General features: G+C 54.6%; 7 protein-coding genes across 7 annotated transcripts, besides 20 other annotated features; 4 read left to right on the top strand and 3 right to left on the bottom strand.

Annotated features, from left to right (window-relative positions):
• Positions 1 to 1,175: part of a mobile genetic element that runs on past the window's edge.
• Positions 87 to 268: a mobile genetic element.
• Positions 96 to 265: a mobile genetic element.
• Positions 99 to 265: a mobile genetic element.
• Positions 111 to 268: a mobile genetic element.
• Positions 126 to 253: a mobile genetic element.
• Positions 144 to 262: a mobile genetic element.
• On the bottom strand, positions 519 to 1,220 carry EKO05_0002264 (uncharacterized protein; the record flags this gene model as incomplete). The annotated part of the gene is made up of 1 exon (XM_059635873.1): positions 519 to 1,220. The coding sequence occupies one exon, from the start codon at positions 1,218 to 1,220 to the stop codon at positions 519 to 521; it is 702 nt and encodes a 233-aa protein (XP_059491856.1).
• Positions 594 to 1,072: a mobile genetic element.
• A 710-nt stretch (positions 1,221 to 1,930) lies between the features above and the next one.
• On the top strand, positions 1,931 to 3,148 carry EKO05_0002263 (uncharacterized protein; the record flags this gene model as incomplete). Its single annotated transcript, XM_038947469.1, has 1 exon — positions 1,931 to 3,148. The coding sequence occupies one exon, from the start codon at positions 1,931 to 1,933 to the stop codon at positions 3,146 to 3,148; it is 1,218 nt and encodes a 405-aa protein (XP_038792936.1).
• Positions 3,149 to 3,378: 230 nt separating this feature from the next.
• Positions 3,379 to 4,416, bottom strand: EKO05_0002262 (poly(U)-specific 3'-to-5' RNA exonuclease; the record flags this gene model as incomplete). Its single annotated transcript, XM_059635872.1, has 2 exons — positions 3,379 to 4,091; positions 4,182 to 4,416. 2 exons carry the CDS (start codon positions 4,414 to 4,416, stop codon positions 3,379 to 3,381), a joined length of 948 nt encoding a protein of 315 aa, XP_059491855.1.
• Positions 4,416 to 4,450: a tandem repeat.
• Positions 4,451 to 4,987: 537 nt separating this feature from the next.
• EKO05_0002261 (uncharacterized protein) lies at positions 4,988 to 6,449 on the top strand (the record flags this gene model as incomplete). Its single annotated transcript, XM_038944170.1, has 3 exons — positions 4,988 to 4,996; positions 5,151 to 6,116; positions 6,171 to 6,449. 3 exons carry the CDS (start codon positions 4,988 to 4,990, stop codon positions 6,447 to 6,449), a joined length of 1,254 nt encoding a protein of 417 aa, XP_038792934.1.
• A 718-nt stretch (positions 6,450 to 7,167) lies between these two features.
• Positions 7,168 to 10,098, bottom strand: EKO05_0002260 (RNA helicase; the record flags this gene model as incomplete). Its single annotated transcript, XM_038947468.1, has 1 exon — positions 7,168 to 10,098. The coding sequence occupies one exon, from the start codon at positions 10,096 to 10,098 to the stop codon at positions 7,168 to 7,170; it is 2,931 nt and encodes a 976-aa protein (XP_038792933.1).
• Positions 9,618 to 9,672: a tandem repeat.
• A 42-nt stretch (positions 10,099 to 10,140) lies between the features above and the next one.
• Positions 10,141 to 10,185: a tandem repeat.
• Positions 10,186 to 10,306: 121 nt separating this feature from the next.
• Positions 10,307 to 11,990, top strand: EKO05_0002259 (rRNA-processing protein; the record flags this gene model as incomplete). The annotated part of the gene is made up of 3 exons (XM_038944161.1): positions 10,307 to 10,509; positions 10,560 to 11,433; positions 11,481 to 11,990. 3 exons carry the CDS (start codon positions 10,307 to 10,309, stop codon positions 11,988 to 11,990), a joined length of 1,587 nt encoding a protein of 528 aa, XP_038792932.1.
• Positions 10,820 to 10,863: a tandem repeat.
• Positions 11,074 to 11,103: a tandem repeat.
• Positions 11,925 to 11,956: a tandem repeat.
• A 592-nt stretch (positions 11,991 to 12,582) lies between the features above and the next one.
• Positions 12,583 to 12,625: a tandem repeat.
• A 1,641-nt stretch (positions 12,626 to 14,266) lies between these two features.
• EKO05_0002258 (uncharacterized protein) lies at positions 14,267 to 15,118 on the top strand (the record flags this gene model as incomplete). Its single annotated transcript, XM_038947467.1, has 1 exon — positions 14,267 to 15,118. The coding sequence occupies one exon, from the start codon at positions 14,267 to 14,269 to the stop codon at positions 15,116 to 15,118; it is 852 nt and encodes a 283-aa protein (XP_038792931.1).
• Positions 15,119 to 15,467: 349 nt separating this feature from the next.
• Positions 15,468 to 15,515: a tandem repeat.
• A 264-nt stretch (positions 15,516 to 15,779) lies between these two features.
• Positions 15,780 to 15,811: a tandem repeat.
• Positions 15,812 to 15,968: 157 nt separating this feature from the next.
• Positions 15,969 to 16,006: a tandem repeat.
• Positions 16,007 to 16,089: 83 nt separating this feature from the next.
• Positions 16,090 to 16,182: a tandem repeat.
• Positions 16,183 to 16,241: 59 nt separating this feature from the next.
• Positions 16,242 to 16,271: a tandem repeat.
• Between the last annotated feature and the right edge of the window lie 72 nt (positions 16,272 to 16,343).

Raw genomic sequence — 16,343 nt, 5'->3', positions numbered from 1 at the left:
TTCTCTGTAAATGTACTTATCTACGCCTGCTAGAATAGCTAAAAGAAGTCTGCTTGTGTGATAGCTGTGAAGTTTTAAGACTTATAGATATGTGTTGTAAGTGCTTTTAAGTATGCTGTTAAGAGAGGCTTAAACAGCACTACATCAAGTGGTTGAAGCGTCTGGGTTGAGTGAGGAGGTAACACAGCAAGGAGTATCTTGTTGTTGTCACAATAGTTAATAAAATCCATTGTGACGTGTGATCCATGGCCATCTAAGATTAATAGCCGCTATTGGCTTTGTGCCTTGTCCTTGGTGTAGCAATCAAACACCTGTTCAAGCCAGGCAAGGCCTATCTCTCCATTTGACCACCCTGAGGCAGATGACGTGACCATCACAGAGTGTACCCCTGGCACGATTTCCTCTACCTAGTCTGATTTAATAACGTTTTTGGTTGACGTGTAGATGAGGCCTGGTGGTAGTGCTAATCCATCAGCACACACACACGCTATGAGCGTCTGCTAATCCCAGTTACTATCTTAGATAGATGCTGTAACCTCTCCCTTCATCCACATACGCCTGCTGAAGACGTGTTTTGTTCTACCTGTAACCCTAATCATAAAGCCCTTCTTATCTATATTGTATGTGTAGCGACTCTCAATTAAGTATTTAGCGATTTTGTGCTGCAGCAGGTTGAAATAGAGCTCGTATTTATTGTAGGAATCAGCGTTGTGGCGTTGGCGATCTATCCCAGTTGAGTAACGCAAGATAAGATGGATAGAGTATTTGTTGATAAAGCGCGTAACCCAGCTCTCAGAGACTAGATTTTGGGCTATTGGCGACGCGAAATTCTGGATTATCTCTTGTGTAGGTGGTAAGTGGCGACTGGTAAGCAATTCTATGTACTTTACAAGCTCCATCTCCTGTTGTGGCGTGAGCCGTTGTTGGTTGATGTCCTTGGTCTCCTGAGCGTGTTGTACGCGCTTGTGTCGCCAGGACAGAGTTAAGCGATTAACACCAAACTTTGTAGCAAAAGTCTGGTACACAAGTTTGTCGCCTGGCTTTAGCGCATTGATTGCTGTAAGCGCTTTGTCAATAGCTGCCATGGTTGTTGAGATACGACGCGTCAAAAAATAGTGTAGTTGAGATGATTCGGGCGTTGCGCGACTCCGGGCGTTGCGCGCACGGACACGGTACGTCCCGTGATTTTGAATGCCAGGTACGCTTCTCTGCATCAACATGGGGGATATGATGCGTGCTAAGGAGGAAGTAAGGGAGAAGCATTCGGAATATGGAGTTCAAGCCCAGGGATCAGAAAGAAGCTTTCCATATCTTCACTTTTAAGCAGTGAAAACAACCAGAAAACCGAAAAGCTCAAACGCGCCAACATCTATTTCAACCCAAAGCCAACCATGAGTTGGAAGAGTGCAGAGATTTCTTTGTAGACTGTCGCTATGATATCTCTCCTTCTTGTGTCTCAAGGCACCACTCTGTAGTCTTCATTGTCAGCTGACATCTCGGCGAGAAGCTTGTGCCGCGCAAGCATACGACAGAGCCCTCAACACCGACTGAGGATCTTACACAACGTAGATTCGCTTCTAGAACAAACATCGACTGCAAGTTTAAGCTGTTATTTAGCGTTGAAGGCTGCAGCTGAGGTGTAATCAGGGCCTCGCGCTTAGGACTCTCGGGCCCGAGAGGCTGCTTTAGGGTCCGAGACGCGACTTACACATCGGTGGCTGAAGAACATCGCGCCCGAGATAACCTCGTGATATTTTCTAGGCAAACAGAATGACTACGTATATAGATCTGAGCATTATCGAGAACATGGCAGAGACACATTCGCTTCAGCTCCTACATCAAGCTACACTCCTCTCTACGACTTAACAGGCTACATTTTGACACCTACCGATACTTTATAGTTCAACGACAACTCCGTCAATCGTTCAAGATGCCAGCCTTGACGCTTCCTCTCAAGATCGCCATCTGCGGCGCCGGACCTGTTTCTCTGACCCTCGCCAACATCCTCCAGAACAACAACATTCCATTCACCATCTACGAAGCATCATCGAGCATCCGAACACAAGGTGGTTCTCTCGATCTGCACCCTCAAAGCGGTCAGCTTGCCCTGAAAGAAGCCGGCCTCTGGGACCTCTTCAAAAAGTATGCACGCCCAGAATCCGACGTGTTGAAGATCGTCAGGCTCGATGGCAAAGTCCTATGGGACGGAAACGGTGACGACAAGCAAGAAGTGGAAGAGACGGAGAAATTCGACGGACGACCAGAGATCGACCGTCGTGCTTTGGTCAAGCTTTTGTCCGAGAATTTGGAGACCGAGAAGATTGTATTTGGAAAGAAGCTGCGAGAGGTGGTTTCTAGCCGAGCAACGGAGGAGAAGTACGATTTGCATTTTGCTGATGGTACGACGGTGACAAACTTTGACTTGGTCGTTGGCGGCGACGGCGCGTGGTCGAAAGTACGAAAACTTCTCTCGGACGACATGCCTCGCTACTCTGGGGTTTCGATGGTGTCAGCCAGCCTCAGTAATGTCAGGAATAATCCTTGGCTGATGGAATACGCCGGTCAAGGCTCCATGATGGCTTTCGGTGAAGACACTGCTATCATTTCCCAACGCGGAGACGATGGATATGTACTCTGTTACGCCGCACTTCGTGTCCCAGAAGACTTCCTTGACACGTGTGGCATCGATTGGGCTGACGCTGCGGCTGCACGAAAGGAGTACATGGCGAGATACTTCTCTCATGTCTGCGACGACTTGAAGCGTGTCTTCCTTGAATCAATCGATGACTTGGCCCTACGACCTTTATACGAACTCCCTGTTGGCTTCATCTGGCCTTCCCGCTCTGGTGTGACGCTGATTGGCGACGCCGCACATGTGATGACACCATTTGCAGGCGTTGGAGTCAATGTAGGCATGACTGATGCCTTGGTTTTGGGAAAGGAGATCATCAATGCTTGTGCTGGGAACAAGACGCTAGGCGAAGCCACGCAGGCATATGAAAAAGAGATGGTCCCGAGAGCGGCTGAGTTTGCTCAGAAGACCCTACATGGGAAGGATAATCATTTCAGCGCGAATGGTGCGCAAGAATTTGCTGATATGCTGAGATCACACCACGCTGCGCGGAAGTTTGTACAGGGTAAAGCGTGAAGAGACGAAGCAATGTAGTAACAACGCAGGCCAGTAGAGGAAGGGATGCTGGATTGCAACACATAGATCTATCCGTGCTTTAGGCTATAGATTCGGGACTTCGATAGACTTCATGGGTCTTACACCTCTTCTCTTAGACCAAGTTGGTACCCAAGTGATTCGGCCTCGGCCACGCAGGTACCCTTGTCATAAATCTGTCCACGTCAATGCCAAGTGTGATTGTACCGCCATTACCCCAGACCCAGAGACCCACGCTCTGTACCTAGACTACTTCTCCGTGTATCTAGATCAAAGTTGTGGACCACGTTCCCGACCCGGGCTTTGATGACGTCGAATGATGCCTGCGGTGAGCGGACACATCTGCCAACATCGATGCTCTGTACCAGAGATGCCCATTCAGGGTCAGGCTCTGTGAGGTTCCAAGCTATACTGACATGGAAGTTTTCTGAGCGATCAGTCTCATCGTGTTTGACACGCGAGCCCGCAGTGGGCGAGTTCATTTCCATCGGCCCATCTCCCTTACCGCCCGAGTATAGAGCTGGATGTCCGGATTTTTGCGCAGCCTCGTTGCACGCGTGGAGGAGCTTGTTCAACTCATTGTGTGTCGGCTTCTTGATGGAGAGTACCAAAAACCATCTGTTCCGCTCAAAGTTAGGCACCCACTTCAGACTGTGAAATTCGAAGTGGAAGGCTTGGACTGCGGCTCTTCGCAAGGAGTTGTTCAAGGTTTCAAGAAATTGTTCCCGGTCGTTAGTCTTGATTTGTAGCGTCCGCGACAGCGAGACATGTAATGGCAACGGTGCGCCCAAATCTGACTGCAGAGAAGGTATGATGTCAGGAACAGGAAGTGGCTTTGCACGCTCCTTGTTCTTATCTTTGATAGAATCTTTGATAGTCTGTATCAAGCTGTGCAGGCTGTCAGACTCTGTCTGTGAAGGGACCCCTCGGACACGTTAGCTTACCACGCTCACGCTTTCGAGGAACGGCGCAGGATCATCCTTACACTCTAAATAAATATGGCTCGGCCAATTACCTTCCACGTGAGGGACTGCCCGCTTACGACCGCCGTGCAGGTTGGGGTCGTCGCGTGTGCTGACGCGCGCATTGGTAGAGTAGAGATCATGGAATGCAGCCGGGAGCGGCGGGAGGTCGTCATTGCTGGGTTCGCTGCTGCGCTTGCGCTTTAACACAGCCTTAGGCTTCTGGGCTGGTGAGTTTGCACCTTCTTCGCTGCCGGAGTCAGAGTCGGAGTATTGCACCAACGACATGGTTGGCTTGGTTGGGTGCTGGTCCGTGGTTGGTGTTGGGCCCTGATGATCTTTACTATGTAGCAGCTGTCGTCGTCACTAGCTCTGGCGGTGCCGAAAAAGCGAGATGCAACAGCCCGACCTTCACATCTGAAGGCCTTTAGCATACAGAATGTTTCTGTTTAAGCTATACAGAAAGCCGAATGGTCTTATACAGCATTGAAGACATCTCAAAATTGAACGACCTTGCGCTGGACGCGCTGGTTCAGCTCTGCACGAGAGACTAGGATGCGGCTCGAACATGTCAGGCCCACTTTTCTGATCCCATGCATCCGGCCTTAGCAAATGACGTAGCACCGCCTTTGGGCGACGACGAGAGCGACGATGTTACGCGTCGTTCTCCTGTCGTTCGTGCCTGCCAAGTCGGGCTTTATCTAACCACTTCCCTCCTCGCGGCCTGCCTGTTCTCTTCTTCAACTCTTACTTAGCCTCACCAAACCAAAAACACCTCTTTACCCAATCTCTGTGTTACCTTTTGCAACCACGGGCCTAGAATCCACCAGTCATAGTTACGCAGAGCATCACAGAAACCATGGAACGGGTACGTCTCGCCTCCCTTGCCTACAACCTTCTGTCGCGTGGCCGTCAATGAGTATCCTTGTACACTCTGACTACAGTTCTCTTCCTTCTAAACACGAAGGCCCTACTTTCACAGCATAAGACCTTTAGGGACAAAACATTGACTTCACTCCCAGGCACAACACGCACTTATCGACCCATTGATCGAGCCAGACCCGAGCGATGAGACTGGACTGAACTCCCACTTCCGCTCAACCTTTGCGCCTCGACAAGATGGCCCCATCACCCCACCCGGATCCGCCGGACTGTCCAAAGACGGACCCTCCGTAAAGGTCCAGGAACAGCGCACAGGTGGCTCAGCCGGGAGCAACCCTTTCTTGCGGTCTCAACAAACTGGCAGCTCAGTGGGAACCAACCCATTCCTACCATCTCAACACACCGGCAGCTCTGCGCAGACAAATCCGTACCGCCGCTCGAGAGCCTCGTCTGAAGCCAAGGCTCCCTCTGCGACTGTTTCGCAGTTTGGCCAGACTACTCCAAGGTCGAGCAGGTATGAGTACCCGTCCCCTCCACAGTCTGCCAGCCCTCGGAAACAGCACTTCTCGGACCACCGCGCGAATGCGTTCGGATCCATGAACGAGACTAGGCCCCGTCGATCGAGCCAGCCGTCGTCATCCAGGCCACAGTCGCAATATGTTTCTGGACGTAACCGTGGAGCATCGTTGAGTGCAGGGGAAAACTCCCCCTTGGACACAATACGCAAAGAGACTAAGACTGCGCACCGTGCCCACCATCTTAGAAAGAAGAATTTCCAGGGTGCTGACATCATCGACCGGCTCGACAAGACCGGTGTATCGCGCTACCATCACGAGGGACCGTATGATGCCGCCAGCATTGCCCGCAACAGAGACAAGAAATACAGCCCTGTCGCGGCGGTGCAGGAATCGAACGAGGAAGCGCTGAGGGCTACACCGACGGAGAATATTCGCGATGCTGTCGAGAGACACCGCCCACTAGACGGCGTCGCTATCGTCCCCCCAGGGATGGCCGACAAATTTGGTCGCGTCTACCACTATGAAGAAGGCACTGATATGCAGCGCGATCCTCTGAACAAGGGCGACTACAAGCGAGTGCCAGGTGTTGTATGTCCCATATTATTACCAACATCCCCACATTCTGGAACTAACACTTTGTAGGAATACGATCCGAATGATCTAAAGGGCAAGGGCGAGCCATCCTACACCATTGAGAAGCAGCTGAAAGATCACAAGAGGTATGGCGACGGCGGAATCGAGATGACATCACGCCGTCACAGCAAGAGTGTAGGCCACACCGAGGCGCCTGGTGCCATTCCTGCGGAAAACCCCTTCGAGGCCGAAGCATCTGGTGTCGGGCGAAGCAACTCTGGTTTGGGCAATGCGCTAAAGAAGCGATTCGGCAGCATTCGACGCAAGAAGCAGGACGTTGACGCTTAGAAGGCGTTGACCGTGAAAGCACGCGATCGATCGATTTCCAGTATCCAAATTGTATGAGTACGTGTATGTGACGGGGTTGACGGGCTTTTTCCTTGCGGGCCATTTGTAGACAGACGCGTCACACCCACGGCCAAAAGGTGTGCAGTGTTGTATAGCTGATTAATGAGTAATGATATTATCACCAGCACCGTCATCGCCATACACTACATGAACTTTACGTCTCTTCCACCCGAAGAGGTAAAAATACAACTATCCAATGTTTCGTTCATTCCATGGAGAAAAAAAGAAAAAAACCCACGTACAGCCGCGACAACCCTTCCGATCGGATCGTCAAAGAAGCTCAGTCCAGAACCCTTCGTGATACATATTGCAGGTTTGTGGTCACATTGTGGGATAACAGGACGATCGGCACGCCGCTCTTTCCTGCATCCCAGCCCGCAGTCGTCATCAGGGGAGTGAGTAGTGGGCAAAGAAATAAATATGGGTCACGGACGGGAAGCCGTTGGGGGGGCTAATCACTGCCGCTTCGGTGTTTGTCTGCCGAGCCGTGTGGTGGATGATACATACTCGTATTGGCGAGGGATTGCGGTTCTTGAGAGTGTGAAGATCTGGGTGGGTCATTGCAGTGTTGGATGCGGATGTGGACGTTGGATTTACATTTCTCTTTGCGCCGAGGAGATGCAGACTACTGGCTGGGTATACGACCGCGACCACCACCTCACCTGCGCTTGAATTTGCTCTTCAAGCCGATGACCGGTCGCTTGACGACGCCGTCGCCCTCTTCCTTCTTCCTGCCCAGCACGGCTTTTTTTATCAGCGGCCCGCTCTCCTCGTCGGCGATGCGCTGCTCCTCGTGCGCCTTGTCCACGGCCATCTGCGCTTCCAGCTCCGCCTTGCGGTTGAATTCGCGTTCGGTGACGCGCTTGTCGCGCGCCGAGTAGCCTTTTTCTTTGATCGAATAGAAGACGGCGCCCATGTCGGCGAGCCAGTGCGGGTCCACGGAGGTGACACAGGACATGTACTCTTTGCTTGTGAGGATGAGTTCGTGGTAGACGACGTAGTCGGGCAGGTAGCCGAGGCCGTAGAGCGCGCTGGTGGGGTGGAGTTGGATGGTGACGCTGGTGCGCAGGTTGATGTATTCGCCGATGCCCTTGACTTTGGCCGCTTGGTGGTAGTAGCCGCTGCAGATGCACTTGCGGATCACGTCCCAGTCGGTGCCGCAGCTGACAAGCGGCATCTTCTGCTTCTCCATAATGTCCTGGATTTGGTCACGGATCTCCTTGCCTCGGCGTAGAGCCTTGGGGTGCAGGAAGTGCCGGATGCACCAGCCGTCCGAGTAGCCGTTGACTTTCCACTGCGTGTAGACGTGCAGCAGCGTTAGGTGGTCCGACTCTGGGACGAAGAATTTCTCGCGTGCGGCGTCGGACTCCTCTTGTCGCTCTTTCGGGCGGTAGAAGACGGAGGGGACTGACAGCATGGCGACGATTGTGAGCATTTCTTCGCTGCACTCATATTCGACCGCTGTGATTACAAGTTTGGCGAGAGATGGGTCCATGGGGAAGGCTGTCATTGTGCGGCCGAGGGGAGTCAAGTTGCCAATGTTGTCGAGTGCGCCAAGGGCCCAGAGGTCGAAGAGCGAGGTCGTGATGGTATCTTGGGGTGGGGCGTCCATGAAGTCGAAGTCGAGAAGGTCTTTGACGCCGAGTGATTTCAAGAGGAGGACGGTGTTGGCCAGGTTTGTTCTCTGGATTTCGGGGATGGTTTGAATGTAGAACTCGTCTCTGAACGCTCGCTCGGTGTACAGGTGGAAGCACTTGCCAGGTCCAGTGCGCCCAGCGCGACCAGCACGTTGGGAGGCGTTTGCCTGTGAGATGGGAGTGATTTGTAGCGTGTCCATACCCATCTTGGGGTTGTAGACTTTGAGCTTAGAGAAGCCGGCGTCTACGACATACATGATGCCGTCGACGGTCAAACTCGTCTCTGCAATGTTGGTGGCTACAATGACTTTCCGGACACCAGGGGCAGCCCGTTCGAAGATTTTGGCCTGCAGATCTGCCGGCATCTGACTGTAGATGGGCAGGATACTGATCTTAGGAGGGTCGTTCAGGAGTTTCAGCCGTTCGGCGACGAGTTCGCAAGTGATCTCAATGTCTTCCTGGCCAGTCATGAATACTAGAATGTCACCTGGACCTTGAGAAACGTGGATCGCAAGAACCTGCTTTACAGCACTATCGACGTAGTCCTCGCACGGTGAACGAGAGTACTGTATGTCGACGGGGAAGGTGCGACCTGGGATGATGAACTCTGGTGCGCCGCCATAGAAGCGAGAGAATCGCTCCGAGTTCATAGTTGCGGATGTAACGATCAGCTTGAGGTCTCTCCTGCGTGCCAGAACTTTCTTGATAAGTCCCATGAGTACGTCGGTGTTCAGCGCCCGCTCGTGAGCCTCGTCCATGATGATGCACGAGTACTTGTCTAGATCCGGTTCGACCAGGGACTCACGAAGAAGGACACCGTCGGTCATGTACTTGATCTTGGTGTCCTTGCTGGTGCAGTCCTCGAAGCGAATAGCATAGCCCACCAGCCCACCGAGTTTGACTTCCATCTCTTCACTAACACGCTTGGCGACACTCATGGCGGCAACACGACGAGGTTGTGTGCACCCAATCAACCCAAGTTTCCCATAGCCGTCTTCGTGGAGAAACTGCGTCAGCTGCGTCGTCTTTCCTGAGCCGGTTTGGCCGACGACGATGGTCACTTGGTTGTCTCGAATCACGCGCAGGAGGTCCTCTCGGACTGCAAAAGCTGGCAGGTACTGTCGCTGTTCCCGGAGTGTCTTGCTCTTGCTGAATGCACTGGCGCCCTCCTGCTTGCGGAGATGGTCTGCGAACTTGCTCCCGCCCTTCTTCTCGACGTCCTCGGGCATGGGAGCGGCACTGTCTGTGTCGTCCTCTTTGACGCCCATGATGTTGCCCAGCGTGGTTCCCTTTGCGCTGGTGGCCTCCTTGGTCTGCTTCTCGCGCTCCTTCTGCTGGCGCTTTTCCTTGACGACGCGACTGCCTCTGCGACTGAAGACGGCCATGTCGCTTTGTGGATCGCGCACGGCGGGCACTGGATCGATCTGCCTGGTGAAGACCTTCTTGCCGTCGAGGAAGGGCGGCTTCAGATCGTGGACGAGGATGTGGACGCGGGTGGCTTCGTCGTCGTCGTTGAAGTCGTCGTCAAAGTGTCTCCTCTGGGCGACGCCCGACTGCAGCATTCGATTCGTCTCCCAGGCGTCGACGTCTTTTTGCTTCTGCTGCGCCCGCATGCTGGCGCGGTTGTTCAGCTTCTTCTCGGTCAGGGCGGCCTCTCGCTGCGCGTCCAGCCACGAGCTCTCGGCGCCGCCAAACGGATTGTGGGAGTCGTCGCCAAACGTGTGCCCGTTCTCCTCGCCGCCGTACCAGTCGCGGTCCAGCGCCATCGAGTCCAAGTCGTCGACCAGCGGCTCTGGCCCGTCGAAGGGCTTCTGGGGAGCGTCTGCGCCGCGGCCGCTCGGCGCGCCATTGCGGTCGCGGGGGCGGTTGGGTTTGCGGAACTTGGGCTGGGGCGCGATGGAGTACTCGTCGGGCTCGAGCTTGCGGCGCTTGGGGCTGTGGGCGCGCTCCATGGTGGTGGGGTGGGGAGAGACGGGGCTCGGGGGTCCGCGTCTGCCAGTCAGTCAGCCAGCCAGCCAGCCAGCCAGCCAGCCAGCCAGGGTGAATGAATGGGCCGTCTATCGATAAGCTGGCCGCGCTAAAATATATTTCCAGGTCGAAAAGTTGCGTTCCCCGCCCGAGAGCGCAGAGGTTGCGCCGCACACACGCACACACGGCAACATGTCTATGATCACGGCGACAACCTGGGTCCCGCGCGGCTTCGCGGCCCCCTTCCCCGAGAAATACCAGTTCGACGAGGACGAGTACGAGCGCATTTCCCAGCTCGCCAAGCTCCAGCTCGACGATGCGAAGGAAGACCTCGAGGAGGCGCAGGCCGAGAAGACGGCCACCGGCAACGGCAGATCAAAGTCGAAGAAGCACGAGTGCGTGCCCAGCCGAGCAAACCAGATTCTGCATCGCTGACCCCACACAGCGACGACGACGACGACCTCAAGGAATACGACCTCGAGCACTATGACGACGAAGTCGACGAAGCTGCTGGCGACACCATGGCCATGTTCGGCAACGCCAACAACCTGGTCTTCCACGAGAACGACGAAGACGACCCCTACATCACCATGCAGGGCGCCGACGAGGAGGACGACGAGGAGCGCGAAGAGCTCCAGATCCTGGCCACAGACAACCTGGTCCTGGCCGGGCGCATAGAGGATGAGGTTGCGCATCTGGAGGTCTACGTCTACGAGGACGAGGACGACAACCTCTACGTCCACCACGACATCATGCTGCCCGCCATTCCCCTGGCCGTCGAGTGGCTAGATCTGCCCGTGGGCAAGTCGGCCGCCTCGAGCAACGCCAAGGGCAACTTTGTCGCCATCGGCACCATGGACCCTGATATCGAGCTGTGGAACTTGGACGTCGTCGACAGCATGTACCCAGACGCCGTCCTCGGCCAAGGCGCAGAGGACGCGGCAAACGCAGACAAGCCCAAGAAGAAGAAGAAGAAGAAGTCGAACAAGGCAAACGACAACTTCCACGTCGACTCGGTCCTTTCGCTCGCAGCCAACCGCCAGCACAGGAACCTGCTCGCCTCGTCGTCCGCGGACAAGACTGTCAAGCTGTGGGATCTCAACACGACCAAGTGCGCAAAGTCGTACACATACCACACAGACAAGGTGTGCTCCGTCGCATGGCACCCCGTCGAATCTACTGTCTTGCTCAGCGGCAGTTACGACCGCACAGTGGTTGCAGCCGACATGCGAGCACCCGAGGCAAAGGCACCGCGATGGGGTGTGGAGAGTGATGTCGAGACAGTCAGGTGGAACCCTCACGACCCCAACTACTTTTACGTACGTAGGCAGCGAAGCCTGGATAAACAGTCTGCTAACAGCACTAGATCTCCACCGAAAATGGCATGATCCACTACCACGACACACGCATGGCGCCCGCAGACCCGTCGCAGTCCAAACCTGCCTGGGTACTCCAAGCCCACGACGAGTCCATCTCCTCGTTCGACATCAACCCAATCATCCCCGGTTTCCTGGTGACGGGTTCAACAGACAAACAGGTCAAGCTCTGGAACGTGCAAGAGAACGGGCCAAGCATGGTGGTGTCGCGAGACCTGGGCGTTGGCAGAGTCTTCTCGACCTCGTTTGCCCCAGACAAGGAAGTTGGCTTCCGCTTGGCTGTTGCCGGCAGCAAAGGATCCGTACAGATTTGGGACACAAGCACAAATGCAGCGGTTCGTGCAGCCTTCGCTACCAAGGTGCCGCAGATGAAGCCTGGCGCAAAGGAGAGGCTCGTTGCCTTGGAGGAGTCTGACACCGACTCTGACACGGATGAGGGCGAGAGCGACGGCGAAGAGGAGGGTGAACAGGAAAAGGGATGGGAGTCGATGGAGGAGTAGATACCCGCGAACTTTGAACGATAGATCAACACTCAACAAGAACACTTTCCTGTGCAGAATAAATGGGATATAAGCCCGGGCCACGCAAAATCAACAAATCCATCAATCGCTACCTAGGGGCGCCTACATCAGGCCAGGATGTTATAGAAGAACGAGTAAATACGTTTTGGCTGTAAACAGCTTTTGTTTGTGCTGCAACATGCCTCCTTTTACTGTGTTCATGCTGCGCTTTGCGTGGCTGTTCGTTCTGCATCATGAAAGACAAAAACAGCCAGGCCTGTATCAAGTGACTGGGCCTCTTTGCTGCAGAGTGGATTGGGAGTGGATCAGGCGAGTACATCCTCCATCTACTCGCATTGCACTCCAAGTCCTTTACATTGCACCACGAACCACCATCCAAGTTGCAGTGGCTGCCAGATACGAGGTGAGATTCTGCTTCATCTTTGAGAAACTCTCACGCCGTCATGATTGCACGCCTCGAGCCGCACGTGTTTCAGGAATCGTCTTTGGGCGACTCGTGCCCTTGCTTCTTCTGATCCTTCTCATTTCGCCCACCACAGCGATCTGCATGCTACACTGCGACAGGTCTCCGAGCCTCAGCCTCAGCCTCCAGCACCAGCTCGAGCTCATCGTCAACAAACTTCAATGTGGTTGCTGGATGTCATTGCGCAAGTGCCGGCATCGTCAAGCGGGCGCAATACGACACAACGATCTGTCAGTCTCGTTCCGCAAGCAGGACAGCGGCAGATCCTGGCGGGTCAGGCCGGGAACCATGTGGATCCATGATGCCTCAGGTCGTTCTAGGTTATGCGAGACAACGCGGTCTGCAGCAATGAGTGGGGTGGACTGCTCGCCTCACTTGCTCTGTGAGAGCAGCTGTTTCGAAACCAACAGCCGCTGCACAGGCTGCAAGGCAAGGCCAGGCAGTGCGGAGGTGTTGGCACAAAACCACACACTTGGGTACACGTTCATGCGCGCGTCTGCAAGGTACGGCCGGACGTCACCGAGGAAGCCTTGGACGCCTTTTTTCAACGCTACAGAGACAAGGTTCTAGAGTTGTGCCGCCTCAACGCAACCATGGTTCGTTGACTGGAGACGGGCCACAGACGGCATACATGCTCTGTTTCCACGGCGCCTGGTACGCCATGCTGTAGTTGACACTGTGCGACTGCCGCCCGGCAGTGTGCTCGTCTCGCCCCCTTCTATCAATAACTGTCGTCAATGCCGCCTTGCACCAGTGCCCCTTGATTGGGAAACAGAGTGGGTGCCCAGCTGTGATTGATCGCAAATGTTGAAACAGCCAGGCCAACGAGGTGCACGGGACAGGCAAACCCCAGCTTTATCTGGAACACGTTGGCGCTAGCATTCACTCATCGGGTTCCACGCGCCCTGTTCCCATTCGCTCGTCCTCACAAGTCGACCGAAAAGCATCAGGGGCTACGCCCACTCAGGACTCATCGACGCCACCAACTCGGTGCTCCAGGCATAGGGCGCGATGCGGTTCGCTGGTTGTTGCTTGTTCCTGGCCCACCCCCGTCAAATCCTGACCCAATCTTTCAAAGACAGGTCAACGCGGCTTGTCGCCGGCGCTGCTGAGCTTTTCTACGCGAACGCCCTGTCGCACTGCCCTTTTCTTCAGGCTCCCCTCCCTTCCTTTGCCTTGCTTGTTGCCTTCATTGCAACTTTCACCCATTCCTTGTCACGGCCCGGTGTCGACACTCTTTACGGCACAGGCTCACAGCTGGACTCCCACTACGCTCTTTGACAGATTGCTCTATTTCGATACCCGCACCATTCATTTCCCTCGACCGTCACGCGCTGCTAGCCAGTATCAACAACACCACTAAAAACAAAAACAAACTCCGCCAAACCCGACCATCGCTCCTGGACTGTATTGGATCTTTCGAATCACAAGGCTGCATCCTGCGACCCTTTGCGTCACAGGCCCTATTCCCAATTAGGACGCCTGCACACCAACGGTTCACGCGGACCAGTCCTGCGCCATCAGACAACAGACATTCTTTCCAGAAACCCTTCCACCAGTTAGCTTTACGACAGAGGCTTACTCAGTGAATTCTCACCAAGCGACAACTTGACCTCGTGGACCCTCTCGAAGCCATTTATCCGCGACTACTTCCCCGCATTCCTGCATTTGTCGACTAGCAACCAACCGCAACACTGGACAGAATTGCCGGCCGTAACGATCCGAGGCTCCGGACTTGAACTACAACCACCCGAAATCATCTATCGAATCTATTCGGAATTAATCGTGCATCATGTCTCTCGCTCGCGCCATGACCAAGCGCATGAAGCGTACCGAAGCGCCTGAGAAGACAACACCATCTCATAGCAAGAGTGTCAAGAACCCAACTCTGCAAATCGACCGCAACCAGATCTCGCTGCCCATTGCTCTGCTTTCCACAACAAACACACTTGTCTACGACGCCCCGGATCTTGCCAGCATGGACTTGACCGCCATGCGCAACGTCTCGTCGCCAACATCGACCCACTCGTCCGCCGACGACTCAGACCACAGCATCTCCGGCCGCTCGCGCGCCTCATCGCAAGGCTCCCGCTCCACACTCACCGATGCCTCCTCGGTAGGTTCGTCGCCCACCTCGCCGACCCCGAACCATCTCTCCGGCTACTTCCCCGCGCCCAACGGCAAGCAGCTCCGCAAATCCGCCTCGACCAACTCGCTCAGCAAAGTCAGGGAAGAGCCCACCGAGCCCGTCCCTGCACTCCCCCAGCGCGCCGTCTCGCACAGCAAACGCGCCCACGTGCAGCTCGCGCAGAAGCGCTCCATGCAGAACCTCAGCATGCGGGGGGCATCGATGAGCTCGCTAGGCTCGCTAGGCTCCGTACGCGAGCAGCGCTCCAGCCTGGACATATTCGCTGCGGCCACCATTTCCGAGGAAGCGGAAGCGCACCCGTTCGGGGCGGAGCTGGAGCAGCTCAACGAGGCAGTCGAGGAGTTCAGTGGCGTGGCGCGCAGCGCCGAGGAGCAGGCCGACGTCGAGCTGATGCAGCGGCGCGGGCTGGCTGCGTTTTGCGCGGCCGAGTACATGGCGGAGATCCAGCCGTTGTTTAGCGCTTTGATTGCGCCGCCGCGCATGGCGTGGATCTAGACACTATTACTCGTCGTTCCTTCGTCCTCTGTTGTTTGTTGCTACACCATGCTACGCTACGATACCACACCTCTAGACACTCCCTCCTCGAGACTCGACGTTCGAGGCTCCCTCTCTTTTTCTTTGTGTATATTTGGCCTGCTAGCCAGCTCCTCCTCCCGCGTCCTTGGTTTTCGCTTCTTCACTCTCTCTCATAATCCCCATACCATACCAGACCACACGTGCCACCCCAGCGTCTTCTCTACTTTGTCTTCAGGGATCCACACTCACGTCTGCTGGGACATGGCTTTCTTTCCCTTTCCTTTTTGTTGCTCATGACGCTATGAACTCGGTGGTGGGTGGATGGTGTTATACTACGCTATACTATACTATACTACGCTATACTATGCGATACTATACACTACTACACTATTTGTGTTTACTAGGTTGTACCCGTTCGCGCTGTTCGATACGCACTATACCCATCATCATGTACGTACGTACGTATGTATACATCTAAACAGCACAACACAGCACAGCCCCCAAAAAAAAACACCTCCCCACCTTCCCCCACCCCCAACCCGCTCACTATCCCAAACACCACGCGTCTTTGTACTCTGCACATCCCGCCCACGCAGCTACCTACCTCGCATCCAGAGACCAGCGTCGCGTGACGCGTGGATGTATCTGTATCTGTATCTGCATCTGCATCTGCGCAGACAAGAATGTACGGGACACTGCATACGCCCTTCCTTAGCACGTGTTGAATCCGCTTTTTATTATTATTATTTTTTGGCGGTGGTTCGGCGCATGTCGTAGCTGTGTTGTAGCGCTGAGATGGGAAGGCTGGGGGTAGCGTGCGGTGCAGTGCGGTGCGGTGAGGTGAGGTGAGGTGAGGTGAGGTGAGGTAAGAAGGTGCAGAACGATGCGTCGCTGGGAAGGCGGGCATGGGTGTGTAGATCGACGGTGCATGAACGCTGTGTTGTGTGGTATAGTGTAGTGTAGTGTAGTGTAGTGTAGTGTAGTGTAGTGTAGTGTAGTGTAGTGTAGTGTAGTGTAGTGTAGTGTAGTGTAGCGTAGCGTAGCGTGTGTGACGACCGACTGTATTCCGGTAGTCCGTGGCATCTCACCCGAGGTCTCAACTAATCAATCAATCAATCTATCAATCAATCAACCACGGAGAATGCACATATTCTAGGCGTGGACCAAACGCTCTGTTCTTCGTCACGAGCTGAGGCCGTCTCGA

Source organism: Ascochyta rabiei, chromosome 3 (assembly GCF_004011695.2).
Source record: "Ascochyta rabiei chromosome 3, complete sequence".
NCBI lineage: Eukaryota > Fungi > Ascomycota > Dothideomycetes > Pleosporales > Didymellaceae > Ascochyta > Ascochyta rabiei.
This window is presented reverse-complemented; position numbering and strand designations above follow the sequence as displayed.